This window comes from Marmota monax, unplaced genomic scaffold (genome assembly GCF_021218885.2).
Source record: "Marmota monax isolate L192 unplaced genomic scaffold, Marmota_monax_Labrador192_F-V1.1 WCK01_AAM20220418_F8-fsc00008, whole genome shotgun sequence".
In the NCBI taxonomy this organism is placed as follows: Eukaryota; Metazoa; Chordata; class Mammalia; order Rodentia; family Sciuridae; genus Marmota; species Marmota monax.
The window spans coordinates 9,285,782-9,309,750 of NW_026694432.1; the positions used below are offsets into that span (position 1 = coordinate 9,285,782).

Below are 23,969 nucleotides of genomic sequence, written 5' to 3' on the forward strand. Positions count from 1 at the left end.
ACATTGTAATCACCTGGGAATCTTTTGAAAGATGCCTGGGTTCTCCCTGAGACAAATGAATAAGGAACTCTGGGGAGTAGAGTCCTGGCATCAAGTTTTTTGACTAAGAGTCAGTGAAATTTAAGAACTTTTATTTTAGAGCCTTGCTACTCAGAGTGACATCCTTAGGCCAACAATGACATCACTTGAGAACACAAAATAAAGGTGGCATCTTGGGCTCTACTTAAAGACTACTAAATCAAAAACAATTTTAACAAGGTTCTATAACGAGACAATACAGTCTGAGAAGCACCACTCTACAGGAAGGGCCCACAACACAGGGTTCATTTTATAATAGTCCACCAGAGGTCCCCACCTAGTTCCTGTTTAAATAACCATTTAAACCATATTATCAGGTTTGATTATAGTGTTAGAAATGTAACTGTCCAATCTGAAGGCACTGAGTAATGAAAAGATGCCACCTGTTGCTGGGCACTGTGGCGCATGCCTATAATCCCAGCAACTCGGGAGCCTGAGGCAGGAGGATCCAGAGTTCAAAGCCAGCCTCAGCAGATTGATTAGTGAGGTACTTAGCAACTCAGCGAGACCCCATCTCTAAATAAAATATAAAAAAGGGCTGGGGATGTGACTCAGTGGTTAAGCACCCCTGGGTTCAATCCCTGCTACCAAAAAATTAAAAGATGCCACTGTCAATTAAAGGAAAGTAACTTAGGCATTAATTTACAGCTAACTGACAGCTGACTGGGAATAAGTTGGGGGAGGATTAGATTTATCAAGATTCAGCATCATCACCACCCCCATCCAAAGACCAAAGTTGGCTTTGCCTTCTCAACTGTCAAAGAAGTCTAGAGGGGTAAAACTTAACGTCACGAAGTCTATTACTTTTTGTTCCTAGAGCTCTGCCTGAGCAGGAATACACAGTATTTTATACATTCACTCTGGTACACTATCATTTTGGGATGGCTTTTAGCCAACTTCAATCCCAGATAACAACTGAATTTATGGACAATTAGAGAGCTTTTAAGAATGAGGGAACACAATGGTCAGGCAGAGATAAAAGATAAATTGCTTTTGCAGGACTGAGGGCCAGAGTGGTATCAGTAAGGTGAAGGAACGGAGCATTTTGTAAATTTCTGCCTCATTTCACTTTTCTACTAGGCGGAAATAATATGATCTCTTTAGCTATGACCCTTTCTTGTTGCTTTTGAAACACATCATCTAGCAAATTATAATTTCTTGGTTTTGGAAAGGTATGTTTCCCAGTCTTAGAGAGACAACAACACTTCATGCATATTCTTTTAAATTATACTATGTTTGGATGGTTTAAGCATAATGGATTTTTTTTTTTTTAATCTGTTAAACATTTTGAGGTGTCAACCTAAGAGGTTATGGCATATTTGAAGAAGTCTGATTTTTAGTACTGCTGAATTCTGGAAAGGCCCAGATGAAATGCCAAAATGTTTGGTCAAGTAGCACAGGCAACATGAGGTACACTCAGAGAAACAAATGCCTCCATGTGCTGAAATTAGAGTCCTGAGCATAGAGTAAAAAGAGAGTCTTACAAAGGGAAAAACCACCCCGACTTTATTAAATCACATTTCACTGAAACTTGTAACTGATGTTGCTTTACATTAAATCTGAAGTGGAAGAGTCTGGTTCACTCAAATATTATTGTGCAGGTACAATATGCAGTACATTGTTTTAAGCAGATGATGTCATAACATAGTAGAAGTCTAGTAATCAATGGAAGAAAGATTAAAAAAAACACTCTTTTTATTCTTTGCCTCATACCCCAAACCAAACTGAATGCCTCAAAGTAATCAATCCTCTTTAAACCTCTGATAGACTAGATGTCTAGGTGCTAAAACTTGGTCAATACCACAATCTGCATTTTTGACAAACTTGAAAAGTAAACCAGTAGGTTAAAAATAAAAGCCCAGGGTAATAGTAGCACTACTCACAATAGCCAAGAGGTGGCAATGACTCAAGTGTCTATTAACAGATGAATGGATAAACAAATGTGGTATATACATATAACAGGATATTATCAAGTCTTAAAAGGAAGGAAATCTTGTTACACATAGATGAACCTTGAGAACATGATACTAAGTGAAATAAGTCAGTCACAAAAGGACAAATACTATTTGACTCTACTTACATTAAGTATCTAAAGTAATCAAATTAATAGAAAAGAAAGGAGAATGGTGGTTAGCAGGGTCTGAGGAACAGGGAGTTGTTTTAATTGGGAGAGTTTCAGTTTTGCAAAATGAAAAAGTTCTGGAGATGTGTTTCCCAAAAATGTGAATATACTTAATGCTACTAAACCAAACATTTAAAAATGGATAAGATAGTAAATTTTATTATCATTATATTTTTTAAATATTTATTCTTAAGTTTTAGGTGGACACAATATCTTTATTTTACATTTATGTGGTGCTGAGGATCGAACCCAGTGCCTCATGCATGCTCTCTACCATTGAGCCACAACTCCAGCCCTGTTATTTTTTTTTTATTGCAACTATCAACTAACCAATCAATCAAAGCTCAACGGGATACAGAAAAGTTAAAGTGTTGAGCTTAAACCTCTCTGGCCACCTGCCTGATCCTGAATTTATGTCTCTGAACCCAAGCTAGTGCAGACTTCAAAATGGGCCAATCCTGCCATACTGCCAGTTTTCTATCAGACTGACCCTCACACCAAAACCCAGTAAGCTTAACCATTAGATTATCTTCCCAATTTTTGAGAAAAAATCCCACTTTTGACTTTATAATGCCATTATTCCCTCCACTCTCTTTTCTGAGACAGTACAAATAACTACCACCTTGAGACTGCTAAAGAGAAACAATGGTTCTTCACTGGAAATCTACTCTGAACACAAGCCACTGTGAAAAAACCAAGCCAAATTCCACTGCTGAAAACCCCTTATGTAAATAAACACCACCCACAGGTATATTCAGAATATGAAATAAGTTTTTTTTAAATATATTTTTAGTTGATGAACCTTTATTTATTTTTATGTGGTGCTAAGGATAGAACCCAGTGCCTCACACATGCTAGGCAAGCATTCTACCACTGAGCTACATCCCTAGCCCTGAAATAAGTTTTTTACCCTTGAAGTTAGTGGGTATTTATCACAGTGGGAAACTAGTTTGTTCTTTCTACTTATCACTGAGCCACAACCCCAGCCCCTGGTTTATTTCTTTTGTTACCTGTTTTCAGTCTGTCAACAGAACTCATGTTCCCTGAGTACTACTGGCGTACTACTGGACCCACAAAATTCAGCATAGCTACAATAAATACAAAATATTTGTTGAGTAAATAAATAAGGGGATCTTGTTTTAGCAGAGACGAAAAGCCATTAAATCTAAGGAATTGCAATATTAGCTCCACATCAGTAAGGAATTCAGTACTGTCTCTGCCCTTATGCTAATACCTCTAGGGCAGGAATGACATATTCAACGGAGGGAACTCCTTCAGTATTTGCTAAAATAATACCAAATGGAACAGTCTTCATTAAGGACATGATCATGTACTCTGAAAATACTCTAATTCTAACCTGTTTCACCTTCTACTACCACTCTCACACCCCGACTGTCCTCCTACCCCAACCTCCACTACTCATGTAGGAACCTTCAGCATTCCAATCTTCTTGCTACTCCTCTAAACAAAAAGCTTTCTGCTCTAAGCCTCCATTCTTTTACAGACCCCTTCTCACTGCCTAAGATCTATTGTCTCATCCTTTTAATCTGATGAATGCTTATTCATATTTCAAGATGCAACAAACATGTTGGCTTTACTTGATGCCTTCCCTAACTCAACCAGCAAGAAGCAAGCACTATGACTTCTGCACTCCCTCAGCACATTGCCTTTTACTGATTCAGGAGTCATCACTATGCCCAAGTCAGTGAGTATTTAATAAATACTTATTGAGTAAATTAGTCTGGCTGTAATTACAAGGTTGGATTCTTCTAAGTCAGTGGTTCTCAATAGTGGATGATATTAGCCCAAAGGCACATGTGCCAATATCTGGTACATTTCTGGTGGTCACAGCTTGGAGAAGATACTATTAGCATCTAGTGAATAGAGGCCAGAGATGCTGCTAAATATCCTATAGTACACAAGACAGCCCCTCACAACAAGAATTATCTGGCTAAAAATGTCAATAATGCTGCTATTAAGAAACCCTGATCTAAATGCATTTTTTTTCAAAATTTTTTAAATATATATATTTTTTTAGTTGTTGATACATCTTTATTTATCTATTTATATGTGATGCTGAGAATCAAACCCAGTGCCTCACACATGCCAGGCAAGGGCGCTACCACTAAGCCACAGCCCTAGCCCCTAATACCTCAAAAGAGTGTCTGCCTCACAACCAATTTCTTAAATAAATTGTCAATTATTTCCCTCAAGTTCTAGAAATTTACAGGGCCACTAAATTAGGCAATAAGAAATGAACTATTTAAAAAAAAGAAGAAGAAAGCAATGAATTATATCAACTTCACGAAGGTAAGATCCCTGCTTTTCTAGTAAAAGATATATCTCACGTCAGACAACAACATCCAAATCAAAGTATCCATTACACACCCACACACCTAAAAAACACCACTAACATGATATAGGACACACTTACAGCTACCTTACCTAAGGTAAGTGATATTTTCATTTTCGCATACAGGAATATACTATGTCAGGAATGTAGGATGCCTTTGTAAATATGCTTGAAATGAAAATGTTTTAGTCTCAAGTATTTTAAATCATCTTTAGAAGTTTCCCAATTTTCCTTACCACTGTTAAATTCCGGATTTCTTCCATAACACGAGGCCAGAAGGACTGGAGGCTTTGCTGAGCATCACTGCTACTAGTACCGCCAAATCCTCCTTCTGTGGACATTTCGATAACTGAAACCACACAGACATGAGACACGTTAGAAATTAATAAAGTCAGACTTTTTGTCCATGTTAGTAATTTCTCTCTCTTTACAGATGTTTTCACTAATTTTTCAGTCTGATAAGGTATATACTTTGTCTCTACTAGAGATTTCTGGCACAGATTCAAATCTTAGCAGAAAAAATTAGGAGGAAAGTTTTCCCTTCAGTTTAGATTACACCACCACAAGAGAAAATCAAAGGAGCTCTAATTAGAAAATCAAAATATACATCAAGACCTTTAACTTCTTGTGGGAGCGGGGAAAGGACTTTGTTGCCCTAGTCTACTATACTTTCAAAGCTTTTTCAGGTTCTCCATGGTTTCCCAAACTTCAAGTCATGGCTTGCAGCAGATATATTAAGGGTCCCCAGAGATTAATATGGAACAAAATGTTAGCCCCCAAATCTTTTAAAATAAGAACCAAATTTATTCTTTTGTTTCAGATACTGGAGTCCATTTCTCTGAAGTTACTGGTAATTATTATTACTTCTAATCTAAGGCAAATCTGTCTCAAAGATATAAAAGTGCAAAAGACCACGTCAAGGGGCTGGGGATGTGGCTCAAGCGGTAGTGTGCTCGCCTGGCATGCGTGCGGCCCGGGTTCGATCCTCAGCACCACATACAAAGATGTTGTGTCCGCTGAAAACTAAAAATAAATAAATAAATATTTAAAAAAAAAAAAAGACCACGTCAATAACTAAGTGGGTGACATGAAGTCTGAACTGAAACTACCTACTTCCTAAATCTTTCCTGACGAGAACCTTGCTTTTTGGCACAAAGCCAAACATAACACACTGGCAAACAGAAGCTTTAAAGACAGTTGAAATAATGGTGAATTAAAATTAGCATAAAGAGAGACAGAACCTACATTTGGTCAAGTGTTTTGTGATAAATATGAATCCCCACATTAGTTCTAACTGTAGATAATATTGTAATGTCTTTAAAAAATTATGGAGGGAAACAAGAAAAAAAAATCTTCCAGATTGCTTAAATGCTTATCTGACAAACAGTTAAATGCAAGCAACACTGTAATTAGGCACAAAGAACGAGAAACTTGGTGATCTCCTAAGAATTTCTATTCCAGAGAATTATTTGAAAAGGCTTAACATGCCAGTGACAGGATACTGGCAGAGAGCTATGTAAGTTGTTTAGAACTAATTCTGAGTGACTGAAAGAAAAGGCACCAAAGCTAGGTATCACATGATCAAACGTGTCACTTTCCAGACTCCATGTGGATGCATGCTGGCAGATCAGTTTCCATCAGCAGAATGAAACTGAAGACTGACAAATCTAGGCTTAGCCTAAAAGGATGTTCAGTTCACAAAAATGTTTGTCTCAGGTCTCTGACCTCCCTCCCCTTTTCCTTCCAAAGAAAATGAGAGAGGAAAAAATGGAAGGAAAACAGAAGTTTAATCTTCAAAGCAGACTTCACTCTGGTATAATGACATTAGTGGGTGATGATGTAATGGGAAAAGGTTTGGAGCCAATTTTTGGTGCTGGAGGCCTATAAACAGCTCTATACATCAACAAGAACTCTAAAGTATCTGGGAAGCAGTATGTTCTTGGAGTTTCTGGAAGGAGTTAAAGGGAAGTATTGAATCACAGTTGGAAATGACTAGATAAAATCAGTGATTTTATAAAAGTGCTTCTTGAATTGTGTACCTTTGTGATGTATTTGGGAAGAGATCAGAGGACAGCTGAAACTTGTTACTACGGCTGGGTATTATTTAATACTCAGTGAGTAGTATTAAATAATCCAGTGAGATTCCCCTCAATTCAGCTCTCATGACATTTCCACTTATTAGCACATACACATGATCTATATACAACTTAAGATGCATTTATAAGAAAAAATTCAAGGTAATCTAGAGAATATTAATTTATTTTTATTAATAGTTTTCTATAAGGTATTCATGACAATTAAGAGAGTGATAAAATCTAAACCTTTTAAATGGGCAAATAAAAAATCTTTCTGGAAATGAAAATTATGAAAAAAAGCTCAAAAAAGAATCTAACCTTTCACAGCATGGGTCCATGGACAGGTATGATCTTAGCACAATCTTCCACACAAACTGCTATACAGTTAAAGGAGGAAGATGCACTGTTACCAATGTGACATCTTCGTACATTCACTAACGATGGGTAGGTTTAAATGGAGTGCAAAGGTCTGTAAGATTTAGAAGTTTGGTAACAAGGTTTTTTTGGTTTTTTTTTTGTTTGTTTTTTTGGTGTGTTTGTATGTGTGTGGTACTGGGGATTGAACTCAGGGGTACTCAACCACTGAGCTACATCCCCAGTCCTATTTTGTATTTTATTTAGTGACAGGGTCTCAGGAGTTGCTCAGCACCTTGCTTTTTGCTAAGGCTGGCTTTGAACTCGAAATCCTCAACCACTGGGATTACAGGCATGCGCCACTGCACCCAGCCGTAGTAACAAGTTTCAGCTGTCCTCTGATCTCTTCCCAAATACATCACAAAAGTACACAATTCAAGAAGCATTTTTATACAATCACTGTTTGGTTTGCTTTTACATATTGAACTGCTCCAACTCTGCATATGCAGCAAGGTCAGTCCGTGTAGTCAATAGATCACGAATGAATCTTTAGCTGGCTCAGAGCCACACATTGTTGTAGTGGAGTTGTGGCCAAACAGAAGTTATCAAATATTTCTTAACTAGAAATGTATTAAATGTTAAGTTTTAACTTGAGAAGATAGCAGCAAAAAATACAAGTCAATAATAATGCCTCTTATATTTTATTCCATCAGAGGAGTTGAGCACTGAAAAGACACCAAGAGACAACCAGGCCCACCACTCTGCATGGGGTCCAACTCCTCTTTAATCTCTTGTTTCAACCCCAGGACTCTCCCTTAAGTAGTCATCCAGCTTAAATTTGAGTGCCTGTCTCTCTCTCTCTCTAGTTCAGAAAACTGGCTTACTGGTAAGGCATTCTTTTCCATCATTGGACAGATCTGAATGTTCTTCTTTACATTAAGTTTAATTTACAAGGTAAGTTACATCTGAGCTTTGCAATTAATTACAGTCTTTATATTTTTTTCCATCCAGCCACACTTTCTTTATTCCTTCTCCTTTTTTTTTTTTTTAAATAAATTCCTGATCTCAAAAGACAAAAGTACTCTCTATTTAGGACAAAGATCCTCCCATGGGGGAAAAAAAAGAAAGATAAAAGATCTGAAGCATGTTTTCTAGCATCTTTGCAGAGACGATTAGTAATATCTCTTGGAAGAACATAAGTTAATTGTAAATTCCTGGAAAAGGTGAGTCCTTTTATCAAAAGGCTTTTCCTAAAGCAGATCCATTCAGTGCATTGAGCATTAAAACATTAGACCAAGCCAGGTGCAATGGCATGTGCCTATAGACCCAGCTACTAGGAAGGCTGAAGATGGAGGATTCCCTGAGGCCAGGAGTTTAAGACCAGCCTGAGCAACATAGCGAGACCTCATGTCAATAAAAAATAAATAAATAAGCCAAGCAATGTATTTTATGAAAAACTAATTAGTGTTCTCAATATTCTCTCATTGAGGTATGATTTGACATTCAAGTAATAATGTCTAATTGAAAACAAAATAATTTTGCTGGCCAGAGACACCAACAAGTTAAAAAATATGAAGCAATTTTAAATGCCATTAACACATTAATTGTAACTGAACCGATTTTACTACAGAAGTAGCCAATTTATAACATCAGTGGCCCATAGAAAATGTGTTGGGTTCATCTGGGTGATGAAAGAAGGCATGCATTTAAAAGTTACAAGAGATTTATTTAAGGATTATTTTCATTCCATGTTAAGTCACTATCTCTACCACTGGGGAAAGCTATTTATATATAAAGCTGACAGTAGACAAAACAGTCTTAAGACCATGCCACATTAGCTTAGATCACTCTTATGAAAAATGCAATATAGAATTTCCCAACTTTAGTTCATTTTTAATGTTCAATTTATTATTCATGTTCACTAATTACTTTATAACTCCTTGAATAAGACTGTTTAACTGTTTAATCATGAGGTAAGAATTGAATTGAAAGTAATCTCAGCTCCCAGTACATATTAATTTATCTGTTTTTTAAAAGTTTGCTTTCCACAACTAGACAGGGAAGAATCAAAGTCCATAATGAAAAGGTAGTTTCTTCAATGCTCAGCTCAACTACCATTTCTCTACACAGTCTTCTTTAAATATCCCCATCTGCAAGTGGCCCCTCCTTCTTGTGAACCTGCAAAGCCCCTGATCTGCTGCTCTCTTTCTGCCCTCATGCATAACCTTGTATGATCATTATGTTTATGTCTATGTCCCCTCCTGGTATACAAGTTCCTTTTTTTCTCTTTTTGCACTAAGGATTTAACCTAGGGGTACTCCATCACTGAGCTATATCCTCAGACCTTTTCATTTTTAAATTTTGAGATAGGGTCTAAGTTGTTGAGGCTGGCCTCCACTTGCAATCTTCCTGCCTCAGCCTCCTGAGTCACTGGGATTACAGGTGTGTAACACAATGCCTGGCTCTGGTGAACAAACCAGAGGATAGGATCTGAGTATGATTCATCTCTGGATCCCCCACATCACCTAGCACAGTCTGATAACTACAGAGTGAAGGGCAAGGGAGTCACTAGGTACAGCCACTCTGAGAAAAAGGGCAGCTTAGAAAGTTTGACCCCAAGAGAGACTTACTGGGATTGCCTGAACAACCAAAGGAAGTGGTCACAGAAACTGTTATAGGAAGCTCAGAATAAATGAGCGTCTCCCTGAATCTTTAAATCAAGAAGGACTATAATCAGAAAGCCGCCTGAAGCTGACTTACTAAAGTGGATTTAAGATAAAAGGGATGACAGAAAGAACCATACACATACATATACACATGTGCAAGAAGGTCCTAGAATTTGCAAGGCAGCTTTAAAGGCTGGAAATGGCTGGGCACAGAGGTACACGCATGTAATCCCAGGAACTTGGGACGCAGAGGCAAGAGGAGCAGGAGTTCAAAGCCAGCCTCAGCAACAGAATGGTGCTGAGCAACTCAGTGAGACCCTGTCTTTAAATAAAATACAAAATAGAGTTAGGGATATGGCTCAGTGATTGAGTGCCCCTGAGTTCAATCCCCAATACCAAAAAGAAAAAAAAGAGAGGCTGGAAATGGGGTATGTGCCATGCCCAAGTGTAAGTCTTCTGAAAGCCAGAAGTTCTTCAGTTCTACCCAGGATAGATGGGCAAAGTTAGAAAAATTAATGACAATGGGTTAAGTAGGAGGAAGAGATTAAATACTAACTACCTCTGTCTGGCTATTGATTAGGAAAATGAAGAAAATAATGGAGTAAGATGATTCAAACAGACCACTTAAGAGTGGGTAATCTAGCTGGGGTTGTAGCTCAGCGGTAGAGCGTTCATCTAGCTCGTGTGAGGCCCTTTGGTTCGATCCTCAGCACCACATAAAAATAAATAAAATAAACGTATTGTGTCCAACTACAACTAAAAAATAAATATAAAAAAAGAGTGGACAGGACTGGGGATGTGGCTCAAGTGGTAGCGCGCTCGCCTGGCATGTGTGCGGCCCGGGTTTGATCCTCAGCACCACATACAAACAAAGATGTTGTGTCCACCGAAAACTAAAAAATAAATATTAAAATTCTCTCTCTCTCTCTCTTAAAAAAAAAAAAGAGTGGACAATCTAGTTATCACTCTAATATCAGTTGCTCTTCATCATTTTTCAAGAAAGAAAAAGAGATATAACAGTTTTTATAATATCCCCAAAATAGGTTTTTGTTCTTAAAGGTACCATGCTCATCAAATCTTCCCTTAGTGATATGTCTGGGTACAGAATAGGATGTACCAAAATTACCAACCTTATAACATACAAAGAAATTAGGCTTTACTGCAAAAAATAAACCTGGTTTCTAAAAACTCTGTACCTTCAGGCTTTATCTCTCTATTCCTTGGCATGTACTTCATTCTCTATAGCAAAGTCCTTTATAATATGCCTAAATCTACAAAACAGCTCTCTAAAGTAATTAAAACCAAATAGATATTGTTTGCATCACAATAACTGTTCAAGGAAAGAAGACCAAAGGAAGCTCCTATAAAATAAAGTCCAATTCTTGACTAATGCTGCTCCCTATATTAAAGTACCCATCCTGGGCAACAAGTATTATGTAAAAATAATATTCTCACTGTTAAATGCAAACAAATCTTAGCCCAGGACTGACTGGGAATCAATCCTAAGTGCTAGTACCATCCTTTCCCCTTAATATTTGCCTATCCAACTTGCAAGGCTATAATAAGCCTTTAGGCTATGAAGTATTACCATTCCTGCATGTCAACAAGTATTTCCTTATGTTCAAAGTACTTATCTTCTTAATTCTCTTTTTCTGAGCTGAATTTTGAATAGTCTTCCTCTGTAACTGTCAAAAGCATTTTATGTTTCAATACTATTCAGGTATCCATTGATATTATTAGCTCTAGTTCTCTTCATTTGAATCAGATAAAACTACTGAGATGTTATCTTTAAAAAAGTGAATGAGAGATAAAGAGAAAAGAATGTTAATATGAATAAACAGGTGGATAAGGAAGAAAGGGGGACAGGATTTAAACTAATTTGGGTTTGTGACTTTAGACATTCTTCCAAACTACCAAAAAACGTGAAAAATAAAATTGAGGACTGAGACACTCAAAACAAACAATTCCACCAACAATTTGATGTTTATATAGATAGAACTTAGGACATATGCCATTAGCAATCACAATGGCTAGATAGCATTTCAAACCTTAACAAAATCAACCTCAAGATGACAATTTCAGAAGGAAAAAAAACCACTGCTCTGGAAATTAAGACCTGTTTGTGCACTGGCCTCCTGCCAAGTCAGTGGTCTTGGGCCAGTCACTCTTCTAAGCTGCTACTTCTAAAACTGTGTAAACTGAACACATATATTTTAAGGGTCTCTAATGGCCTAGTAAGAAAGTTTTACTCACTTACTACTTGAATATGCAACACATGAATGGATACAAGGGAAAGCAGTGTGACTAGAAAGAAAAGAGGATGCAATACTCTTTTTATTTAAGTTCATATAAGGTTTCTATTTAAACAAGAAAGCTCTAAGCCTAGTGCCAGAAACCTTATTGCTTACATTCTAAACCCTTACATAGCTGGGCATCAGCTGGTCATACTGGCAGGCTATTATATAGTTCTCATCCCAAAAATGAATAATGTAGTCTTACTTTCCCCAGCTCTGATTAATGCCCAGTTCAATGTTTAAGAGTCTCCAATTCCATGAGGCCAAGAATGAAGCTGCTTTTCACTGTACCTACTGGATACCCCTGCTTCCTCAAAGACTAAGGATTGGAACTGGCTGACACTGTTCTTCAAGATGTGTTCACAAGGACATTTTCAAACTAGAAACAGAGCCTCTTTTCCTTCAAAAACGTGTTTCTGTTCACTATCTACTGCAACAGGGGCCAAATAGCACAGGTGTGATATAATAAGGAGGAAATAAAGGCACAGTAACTGGTATATGCAACACTAAGTGATAGAAAAGCATGAACAGAACATTTAAAATTTGTTTTTATGGAACAGAAAATAGTATGCATGCATCTTACTTCACACTTTATTCTTCATGATTTCGTGAATACTCAAATTCAAATCATTCTTGCACATATGTCAGCAATAAAACGTGTTTATTAGTATTATGCAGGGTGGTATACAAGGACCAAATATTTAGTGAAGCATTCTAAAGCAAGATTCAAAAAACTACAGCCCACAAGACATATGTGGCCCATAGTACATGACATTTCCCTGGAATACAGCAATCCTCATTAGCTATGAGTTACAACAGAAACCATACAACCTGCAAAATCTAAAATATCATCTGGCCCCTTAAAGAAAAGGGATCATATAATATTTAGAACCCTGTTAAGTGTTTTATCTCATATTTACTAATGGGGAAACTGAGCACCGGAAGTTGAAAAGTGTGCCTTGATCACACAACTGTTATATGGCTCCCCTATCTCCCCCCATTAACAGTGAGCTCAGCCAACATCCTTTGCCCCACAGAAATAAATCTGAATCTCTTTGCCCCTCCAGTCTAATGAGAGTAAATACATTCTTGCAGGAAGAATGGAGAATAACTGGTTTTTCAGGCCCCAATACTGAAAGGGAACTCTAACATGAGCTAGAGATAGAAACAGCTTGTAGCCTAAGTTAACTTGTATCCTAGAACAAAGAGCCATTTTGCTTCCTTGGTTCCTTCTGAGGTTTACAAATAACCTCTTGCTTGGTTTCTGGCAGTATGCTGTGTTTGGGTGACCAGGAAAAGTGAGAAGTGTAATTCTGAAGAATGTTTTGAAAATGCCAACTAAAGAGGTTCAGATTTTACAAACTACTTGCCACATAAATTACCCTCAATTGGTCTTTACTTAATTCGGTCATAAATTTATCAAGATCATTCTAATTTTTATACATAAGGCTGAGAAATGGGTACCTTAAGTTACTACTTGCTTAAGGCCACAATATAGTAAGTAGTGAAGACAGCACTATAAAGCCTCTAAAATTCTGTTCTTTAGTTAGTTCGTTCTTACTTTTTGCAGTTTTAAGGTGATGTATATTCAAACTGTTCAGAGAGTAGGGTGATCTTAGCTGAAATCACTGACTTGAAAGTCCTTAGCCCAAAAGATCATTTTTATCCACTTGTTCCCAACATCCCTGTGGCAATCACAGAAGAAAAGTGCTAATGACACTATGCCCTATCATATAAGCAACCTTTCCCTATTTCTCCTTTGTCTTTCTTTCCACACAGTTGCATGATTTTAGCTGGATCAGCAGTACTTCTGAATACTCCACTTGGGGGGGGGGGGGGAGTAGAGTTCAAGGTTAAATAAACTATCAGATCTGGGGGTCTTCCTCTTTGGCCAACTATATGTTTATGATATTGAGCAAATCACTTAACTTTTTAGGGCCACTATTCATCAGTCACAACACACAAACAGGACAATGCATGTCAGAAGGTCTCAGAAAACACTGAGCTTCATAGAAATGTCAGATGGCATATCATCATTACTGCTCAGAATTGGTGGATAAGACTACTTTTGGCCTGAACAGTCCCAGGTACACTACCAAGCCTAAGGACTTGTAGCAAATGACCCAGCTAGCTTCTTCATCTCTATCATTGAAATTACTTGCTTTCTTTTTAATCATTTAATAATTTAAAATAATTTAATCATTTGTATTTCCTTTAAAAAACATTTCAGATACATGGAAATACTAATACTATTAAAACAGAGAAAGATCTTCTCTCATCTTTTTTATAAATATGAAATAATTTTAAAAGTCCCTTAAACTACTAAATTTAGAATGAATGTTCAAGTTCCATATAAGCAAAGAACTAAAGCTGAAAATGAGTGGGAATGCTTCAAATTTAAATCCCTAGGAACATCAATGATCAGTAGCTATGGAGATTTTTTCCCTCCAGAATAATCCAAAAATATTTAAATTCTTAGAACATGATTCTTTTGACACCTCAAACTTTCATAAACTAGAAGTATATGGATGTTTTGTCTTGTAGAAGATATGGAAAAAGTGGAGTTCAGGGCAGCTCCCCACCCTCCTACCTGGTCCTACCATCCAAACAAAAGATTCTGTTTTGAGCTTTGACTAGAGCTCTGTTGATTCCATTTCTCCAAGATTCTGGAGTAGGGAAAACATATCCTGAAAAACAGCAATTTTTGATACCATTTCATGAATAATAACCAATGTTTAAGGTGTTGGGGGGAATTGCATTGGTAAGAAGCTTGCCTTTAAGTACAATCGTAAGAAAATTAAACATTTAGTAGTGAAAGCTCATTTTTTTTTTCCTCCCCAAGAAACCGTTCCTGGAATCTAATCTAATCTATTTCACAAAATAAATAAATAAATAAATTTTGTTTCTTTCTGTAAGTAGCATTTTCAGACTTGTATCATATTGATTTTGACATGTATTTTAAGCCTAAAATTTCCAACTCATATCTTCTCCCCAGTTCTTACATAACTGTTTCTGGCACATCCTCAAGGCAAACATGACTTACACATAGTGGGGATTTAATGCACATCTACTAAATGACCAAACACAAGCTCCTCAAGAACTATTTTAAGATCTCACAAATTCTTAGCCTCACTCTGTGTTCTTTTCTTTGAAATTTGCAAATAGGGACATTCTTAAGTACCTGTGTTCAGTTGTACAGCAATCTTTGTACAGAAATCCAATGGAAGACTAAATAAGTGGGGATGGATAGAAAACATGCTCTACTTTAGAAAATGTAGCACAAATATAGATCATTATCTAATATAAGGCTGCACTGGAAAATAGAGAATTCTATCAGTGAGTTAATCATTCTAAAATCTGTGGGGAGGTAGAGAATTCTCAATTAAAAACCTGGAGGGTGTTAGAAGAATGTCAATATGAGCCTAGTTGTATTGATTCAGCTGTATAGATTCTGCTGACTCACACACAGTGAATTCTGCCCTCTGCTTGGGGTTAGGGGGAGATGAAAGAGAAGGGGGGCGGTGCTGAAAAAAGGACTCTAAAATGCCAAAATGCAAGATTCCTACATGTTTCAAGGCAGAAAAATTAAAACTGGAAAACTTAAGGTTGTTAAACTGTAGTTTTCTTCAAGGAGTGGAACTAGACCACCTAAACTCAGTTCACTTTGGGGGACCTGGTAAACTTTCACTATAGTTCAGAACATCCTTAGCCCAATAATCTTATTGGAGGTACTTCTAAAGTTGCACACTTAGAATAGGAATCACCCAGTTAAACTCTATTTAGTTTTCAAAGTTATAATTACTGCTACATTGTGAATAGAGCTGACAATGTTCACTCCAAGAAATCAGAATTCCTTTGTTCTAACTACCTTACTAGACGGTAAAGCAAAGTTTGTATTATAAATCACAACTAGAAAACCTGAAACAACTGATTATTTAAAAACAATATGACTCACCTAAAAATATCAATCTGTGTTTCAAGTCAAGAATACAAATTTAGGAGCTGTCTAATACATACCACAAAATGTGCATATGCATAGCTAAGGGACACCACAGAACTCCTAACTCTAGCCATTTATCTATTTTGAAAAAAATAATCTAACTATTTATTCAACTTGAGTGAATTGAGGAATATGAAAGGCAATTTCAAAAACATTGGTAATACTCATTGTGCAAAACTCCATTTGTACAATGATTTGTTCTGAAAAGTGGCTCTGATCACCCTTTTTGACAAAAGCTTTAAAAATAAATCAATTTGACAATGTATTTTTTCCTGTTATAATAAGTATATATAATAAGTATATATAAGTAGACATATAATGTAAGACTGAGAACTCTAGAGGAATTACCTTTTTTTTTTTTTAATGTGTGCCTCTTAGGGAAAAAAGATGCAGAGAAAAGGGAAGGTGAGAGGAGGAATTAGTCTCATTAAACAGATAGTTATAAACTATTCATTAATATACAGAACAAGGTGCAGTGCAGTGTCATCCCACTCTGCCTCCTGTTTCCTTACCCTCGAAATGAGGATGATAATCCTTATTACATACGTTAGGTAAATACCATATAAGAGAATGAGTACTAAATTACATTGTTAACTGCACAGTACTATGCTTAACATAAATATTGCATATACTATTACACAGCTTAACTACCTTCAGGAGTACTGCATCCGCATTGCCAGCTAATTAACCAAAGAAAATAATCATGGAGATGAAGATATATAAATAACCAAGCAAGATGGCTGGAAATTTATCACTATTTCTCTAGTAAAAAGTTTCTTATTATCTTTATTTATTTATTCATTCATTCTTTACTTTAGATTGAAGGTAATTACAACATACTTAGCCTAGAAACCAAATATAGGTTCCTTATACTGAAAAATATTGGTAAATCTGCTGTATGAGGCTAGTCCCATTCCTGGTAATAAACTGTATGTGTTACTCATTGGTATTATCATGATCATGTGGCTATAAGTTATTTTCTAAGACTGACAAATTCCTACATACTTATTTTCTTATTTTTTATTACTAGGGATTGAATGTAGTTAAAAGATGCTTAACAACTGAGCCACAGCTCCAGGCCCTCTTTTATATTTTATTTTCGAACAGGGTCTTGCTAAGTTGCAATGCAATTCAGAAATCTAATCCTTGCATTAGATGATGATATGTGCACACACACAATCTAATCTCAAAGAACTACTGAATAAGATCTCAAGGAAATATCTGTGCATCTTCAGAACAAGTGAAGGCCATGAGATTCTAGGGGCTGTTATTTCTCTAATCTTTCACATGTCAAGACACAGACAGAAAATTTTAGCTTCTGGCATATTTTAGCCTGAACTTATATTCATTTAAGATTATGAATCATGTACACACAGTGCTCAAATTATTATAAGGAAGATGTAGGCTAATAATAACACCTTTACCTTCCTAACTGAATAAGGAGAATTATCTTCTCTAGTTTTGAACAAAATGAACAAAAGTTACTTTTGAGAATAAGAACACAACTTCCATGGGCTAGGGTTGTAGCTCAGTGGCAGAGCATTTGCCTAGCACGTATGAGGTCCTGGGTTTGATCCTTGGCACCACATCTAAATAAATAAATACAATAAAGTTCCATCAACAACTAAAATTAAACACACACACACACACAACTTCCACATGGGAGCTGCTCACTCTGAAAACAATCAAAACAACTTAACAACACTGACCTAGAAGATGCCAATGAGTGTGCTTCTGGATTTCTAACTTTAGAGTCTAACCATTTTTGTTTCCATCTTTGCCATGAAGTTTTTTTCTTCGGTCCATTCTCTCCCTTAATTCTTTCCCATCTAACCTCCAGGTTCAGCTACAACTTCTATGAGTTTAAATTCCAAATATACATTACTAATTTTGATATCTCTCCAAAGGTCCAATCCTGAATGTATAAACTGCCTGACATTTCCAACCACAAAGCTACCCAGAACTGAAATGCCCCATGCCCAAACTCAAATCTGTCTTCCTTCCCCAAACTTGCTCCTTCTAACTTTTTTGTTTCTGTCAGTCACTCAGGCTTGAAATCTCCTGGAATCCTTTCTCCTGTTTCTTAATTCTAGTCAACTGCCTAATTCTGTAGTAATAGTGTTGCAACAGTGTCCATCTCCTGACCTTTTCTCATACTGCCACTATCTCTCTTCAGGCCCTTGTCAACTCCATGTAAGTTTCTAGCATCTTCTATTCAAATTCATTTTACATAAGGATATGTAATAAATTTTAAAACAGCACAGCTCTGATAGTCTACTACTCTTTAGTCAATGGTCACCAAAGTTAGACTGTTCATATGTGAACAGTCAAGACCTCCCAACTTCTCCAGACTTCTTTCTCTTTCTACCCATTCCTGTCCTTAACTCATTTCCTTATGCTCTCAACAGAGTGGCTCATTTATTGCTCTCTTCAGCCCAAGCTACACTTTGCGAATCTTGACCTTGCTTCTGCTATTCCCCATGCCCAGAATGTCCTAGTTCTTATCTCTGTAAGTCCAACACCCAGTTAAACTGCCCTCCTTATTTCTAAAGCAAGGTCTTCCTTCTTCTGAATTGTGTGTGCTTTACCTGCACCTTTCAGATCAGTTTCTAACACTTGATATACAACATCAGTATTCCCTACCGATTGTTAGATCCTGAGTAAAATTTTACTTGTAAACGTGTGTATGTATGTACATATTGTACATAATATATGTGTGTATACACACACACACACACACACACATATATATTGGGGGTGTGTGTGCTGAGGATCAGACCCAGGCCTTCATGCATGCCAGGCAAACACTCTACCACTGAGCCACATCCCCAGCCTCATGTATACATTTCTTAAGTCTCCACATAAAAACCACATGTATAGTAAACTGATGAAAAAAAGTATAAAGTATCCAACTTTCCTCAAGGTAGAAATTATATAGCTTAGGTACATAAAGAAAAAATTAATTTTATCTGGATATTTCCAGTCAAGCAGATCTTTCCTTTAGTTTTCTATGTAATTGAAACCATGGAGATGAACCAAAATGACAGTACTTCCAAGAATAAAGGATAACTATGTGAATCAGCACTATAGTTTGCTACGGTCATTTTATTTTAGTCTTTTTTCTTCCTTTGAACTAAGTAACACAAGGTCACAAGCTATGTTATGCACTTTAAAGTTAAACATTTACAAGGTGTTTTTCTCTTTGGTTCTTTCTTTATATTGGAATGTATCTTCACTTTTTTCCTTCAGTCGCCCCTTTTATAATACTCTAAGAAAAACTTTTGGAAAGCTATTGAACAGTAGGCCATGGGGAGAAATAGAGAGATAAGATTCTATTCCACAGATAGAATCTGAACCCAAGTCCCCATGAGCTGGGCCCAATGCTGATGCAGTGAAAAGAAAACTGAAACTTTTGTGTAATGCAGACATGAGTTACATGTCATCTAACTGTGTCATAATTTTCAATGGCTTTTGTTCAAATGATGAAGGTGATAAGAAAATTTAAAATTATTTTCAAGACAGTCTTTCAAAATTTGCAAAAAAAAAAAACCCCAAAATTCACAACTACCCCAATACACATGAACACATACACAAACTAAATACCACTTTGCTAGTGGGAAGAAGTAAAGTTAGCATCATTTAAAATATAACTTGGGGAATACATAAACAGTGACTTCTATTTTAACCTTGTCAAATACTTCACATGACCTTGGGATCTTTGTTTTATTAAATATAGATTAGCTTAAGGACTTATTTGAAAAACTAGACCCAAAGTTATTTTAGGACAAACTTGTTCTTGAAGTGTATTAATAGAATAATTAAATAACTCTAATTGGCATACAGGTGTTGTCTGTAGCTTTGTTCACTTCCTTGTACAGCATAAAAGAAACCTAACTCTCTGGAATATCTCAGCCAGGTGGGCACCATTAGCCTCCTAGCTAATTTTCACTTTTTTGAATAAGGAACTGGCTGAGGCAAGAGATCTTCAGATCCCAAAAGGGATGCTAAGTCTGCTGCCACAGCAGACTTTCTTAACTAACAGATTCCATATGGAAACCTCTGAACCTCCTCCATGGCCTATTTTTCTCTCTGTTCCTTCTATATCCAAATAGTAAGCCTGTATGGATATACCAAAAGAAAACAAAACATAGAAGACAAAAAGTAAAAACCTAGAGGAATAAAATGAACATGCAATGAATTGAGAGAGAGTTGAAATCTCTGATCTTGCACAGTCCAACCACCACATAAAAGCTGAAAGACCCTACTTAATAAGGGCACCTAATCTCTTTGGGCCTCGATTTCCCTTTTACAAGAAAAGAACCAAGTGGAGCTCAGTGCTACACAACTATAATCCCAGTGACTCGGGAGGCTGAGATAAGAGGACTGCAAGTTGGAGATCAGCTTTAGAAATTTAGTGAGATCCTGTCTCAAAATAAAAAATAAAAAGGAGTAGAGATGTAGCTCAGTGGCAAAGAACACCTGAGTTCAATCCCCAGTACCAAAAGAGGAAAAGAAAGGAAATAGACTAGGTCCCTAAATTATTTCCATCAGCATAATTTAGGACTATTCAAAACTCTGTATCATTAGGGATAGAAATGGGCAAAAATAATGTGATTCACGAAGGCGACTATGATCAGCTTCAAGAATGTTTCTGAAGCCCCAACAAAAGTATACAGCTTCTTTAAATGGAGACCTCATTTTGTTTTAGGGAAAAAAAACCCACCGTGATCATGATTATTGACACACACATCCCTGGAACTGAAATTTAATTTGGAGAGGCCAATGCAAATTTTGCCAAATCTCATTCTAAGTATGATTCTTTCAATACTCGGAAAGGAGGAAGACATTAATGATGACTGACAGAAGTGACTTATAGGATAAGAAATCAAGTAGATCACAAAATATCAACCCCACAGCAGGGGAAAAGGAGCAGTGAGGAAGTCCTAAAATAGAGAACCCTAGGCATGTAAAATGGATGTGAAAGAAACCGACATGGGTTTCCACCATTTGTTAGAGAGGTATCTCACAGTATCACAGTGTGAAATTCACAGTAACACTCAGATTTTAGTGGGATCAATGTTTTTAAGTCTTCATCCCAACACTGACTCGCTTGCTACTACCCTGCAAGCGATAACTATCTCCCAAACCTGAACACATAAAGATCATATGACTACAAAGCAAACAAAAAAATGGCTTCAGTTTACTTTATAAATATTTGGTGCATAAACTAAAAATGTAACCTCTGCTTGGTAAATACCAAGCAACCATTACAATTTACCTGCATTATAATTCAAATCTCAGTATCCAATCAGAACAGACGTTCAGTTTTTATTCTGAGAGGTTCTTAAATCTAATGCTATAAAAAAGTACTCCCACTTCATCTTATTCTGGGGCCCTTAAATTTTTGACAAAGGGTTTTAAATTCTTTCATAGAACCCTTAATAAAGGTTTGGTGATCTCCATATATGCATTAAATAGAGGGGGTCCTATTAGCATAAATAGGAACATGCAGTGAAGGCATATGTATCAAACCTCTTTGTAAACATATTAAAATATTACAATTGTTTCCTTTGATGCCACAATTTTCTCCAATAAGTTTAGATTAATACAAATAATATTTATACAGCAATTAATAATTTTCAAAGCCCTTGACATACATGATCTCATTCAAGACTCTCTAAATAAGAAGGTGCTATTCTTAGATTCATTTTTTACACATGAGAAAGCTGACATTAAATGGCTGACTTACCCCAGGTCACAAAGCTGGCAATAGAACTGAATGGAACTTGAACACAGGTCTCTTGACTTTAAATGGCTTGCATTGTGCTGCTTCAAAATATTGTTACCAGAGTAAACACCGGTCCAAATCTCAGACTCCATCTAAGCCTCTCCCATATACCCCCCAGTCAAAATTATAATCAGCTCTAGAAGGACTCTGCTCTTTCTAGAAATAGTTTTCTTCATTTCTCTAGGAAACATTTACCTGTCTAAACTGTTATATGAGAGGATCATATAAACAGCATTCAACATGAGGAAACACCAGAAAATATCCTAAGTCATCAGAGGCTTTGCATGGGCTTGCCTATGTCAACTTTACCAGGTAGTGGATCAGATTCTCCAAGAGTCCTTGACCCTAAAAGGGTGAAGAATCTAGGCTAGATGCTTTTCTAAACAGCTAAATCTGCAAAGTTGTCAAGTTTATAAAGAGTTTTATCTTGGCTTCATACTGTACCCCACTTTTACTTTTACCTCCCTTTCCTGTCCCAGAGTCAATAAGGTCACTCAGTATCTACAACTACTTTAAAATCATATATAAAACCTGAAATGTAAATGTAAATCAGTATAAAACACATTTAAATTAAAGCAATTACACTTTAAAATGTAATGCTTAACACATATTTTTCTTAGGACTTAAATTCTCAGAATGAATATTTTCTTACCATAGCATTCCAATCTTCCAAAAGGAGTTTCACAAATTAACTACTTTCAACTCCTGAAATACCATTCTTCACTAAGAACTCTCTAGATGGTGGCGTGCAAAGAATTCTGAATCTGCTAGGCAGTTCACTCAACTATCATACCAGAAGGATTTAGAATTTTTTGCTGGGGGAAGGGAAGAAAGAACAGTGGGAGAGAGAATGAATGCAGCCCCATTGTCTGATTGCTTAAAAACTCATAATTTGAATCTATAACAGATTCCTACTAACCATTGGACCTGAACATCAGAAGTACAGTCTCTTTTCATCTTAAATAGAGCTTTTCAGTCCAAATCTGTATAAACAAACTTTGTCCTTCAATCTTTCAACTCCTCGGCAGTTTTTCAAGGTCACTTTTCTGAGCAACGACAGAGGCCTGCATCCTGGAACTATGAGTGTTAACACCGCCCCAACTAGAAGAACACAAAATCTAAAACCCCAAGGATCCTCTCAGGTAAATCCTTTACTCAAGAGAAGCAAGGGAAGGCAGATCAACACCCTCCAAACTTCTTTAATAGGGCCTGCTCCTTTTCCCTATCCACAGAGTGCTGCTGGCTCACTACTTCACACTGAGTCTGCTGCAGAAATGTTCCAATGACCTTCATCCCATGTTTTCAAATAAAAAGAAAACAAAGAATTTATCTTTTAAATCATATGTTTTACAAATCTTAGTACATGGTATCAAATATTTCCCTATTCACAAGAACTGACTGGTTGCTAATTAGCAACCTAGCTCCATACCCCTAAAGGGGGAAAAATATCAAGGGCAAAAGATAGTGTGCTAACTTTGCTATTTACAAAATGCAGATAAATTAGGATTTTAAATATTTCATGCTGAAAATGAAAATCATTTTTCTAATATTTTAAAGAACCAAACCAACATCTGACAAAATGTTTGAAATTAGTAGAAAACGATTTGCTTTTGTCACTGCCAATGTAACTGGAGAATATGTTTTTAACCGGCATTCTAAGCTAAAATGTGCATTTTAAAACAAGTATTAATACTATATAAATAAATACTTAAGAGAATCTAGAGGCAGACAGGTAGATCAAGAAAGTTATGGGAGAATTTCACGTTGGCATGTGGGCCTTCACCCTAAGAACCTGCATCAGTGCAAATCCTACTTTCACACAAATTTCGAATAGCCATAGTGTGGCTTCTCTCTGAAAACACAGATGTCAATAAAGTGCACGGAAATAGGAAAACTCTTACAAAACCTCAGCTTATCCTGTAGGAAAGCTTCAGTGCACTTGAACAAAGGAAAATTATTTGGAAAACAGTTAAGTTTACCCAATGCAAAAAAGAAAGTGCTATGCTTCCGTGTGCCCCTGAAAAATGATTAGTTCTTATTGTACCTGATCTTGTCAATACTCAACTAGGAAAAGAAATCCTAGTTGAAGGACATGCAAAATCTAAACCCAGCAAGGTATTCTAGGTGCACCAAAAGGTATGCCTGGAATGTAAAGTGGCCATTTTCTGAAACAGTGCAACTTGTCTACACTCTCTGAAGCTAAACAGTTTCTATCATTTCAACACAAAACAAAGAATTA

The 23,969-nt window shown here is 36.5% G+C and overlaps 1 protein-coding gene across 8 annotated transcripts in view; it reads right to left on the reverse strand.

Moving 5' to 3' along the window:
- Window positions 1-23,969, reverse strand: part of Nfyc (nuclear transcription factor Y subunit gamma) — a 62,175-nt gene that overhangs the window by 23,838 nt on the left and 14,368 nt on the right. For 4 of the 8 annotated variants that reach the window (XM_046468593.2, XM_046468591.2, XM_046468594.2 and 1 more), the window contains exon 2: window positions 4,790-4,902. In XM_046468593.2, coding sequence (XP_046324549.1) covers window positions 4,790-4,894 — 105 coding nt within the window. In that variant the 5' untranslated portion in view covers window positions 4,895-4,902. The other 4 variants (XM_058570854.1, XM_058570855.1, XM_046468595.2 and 1 more) reach the window with 4 other exon arrangements.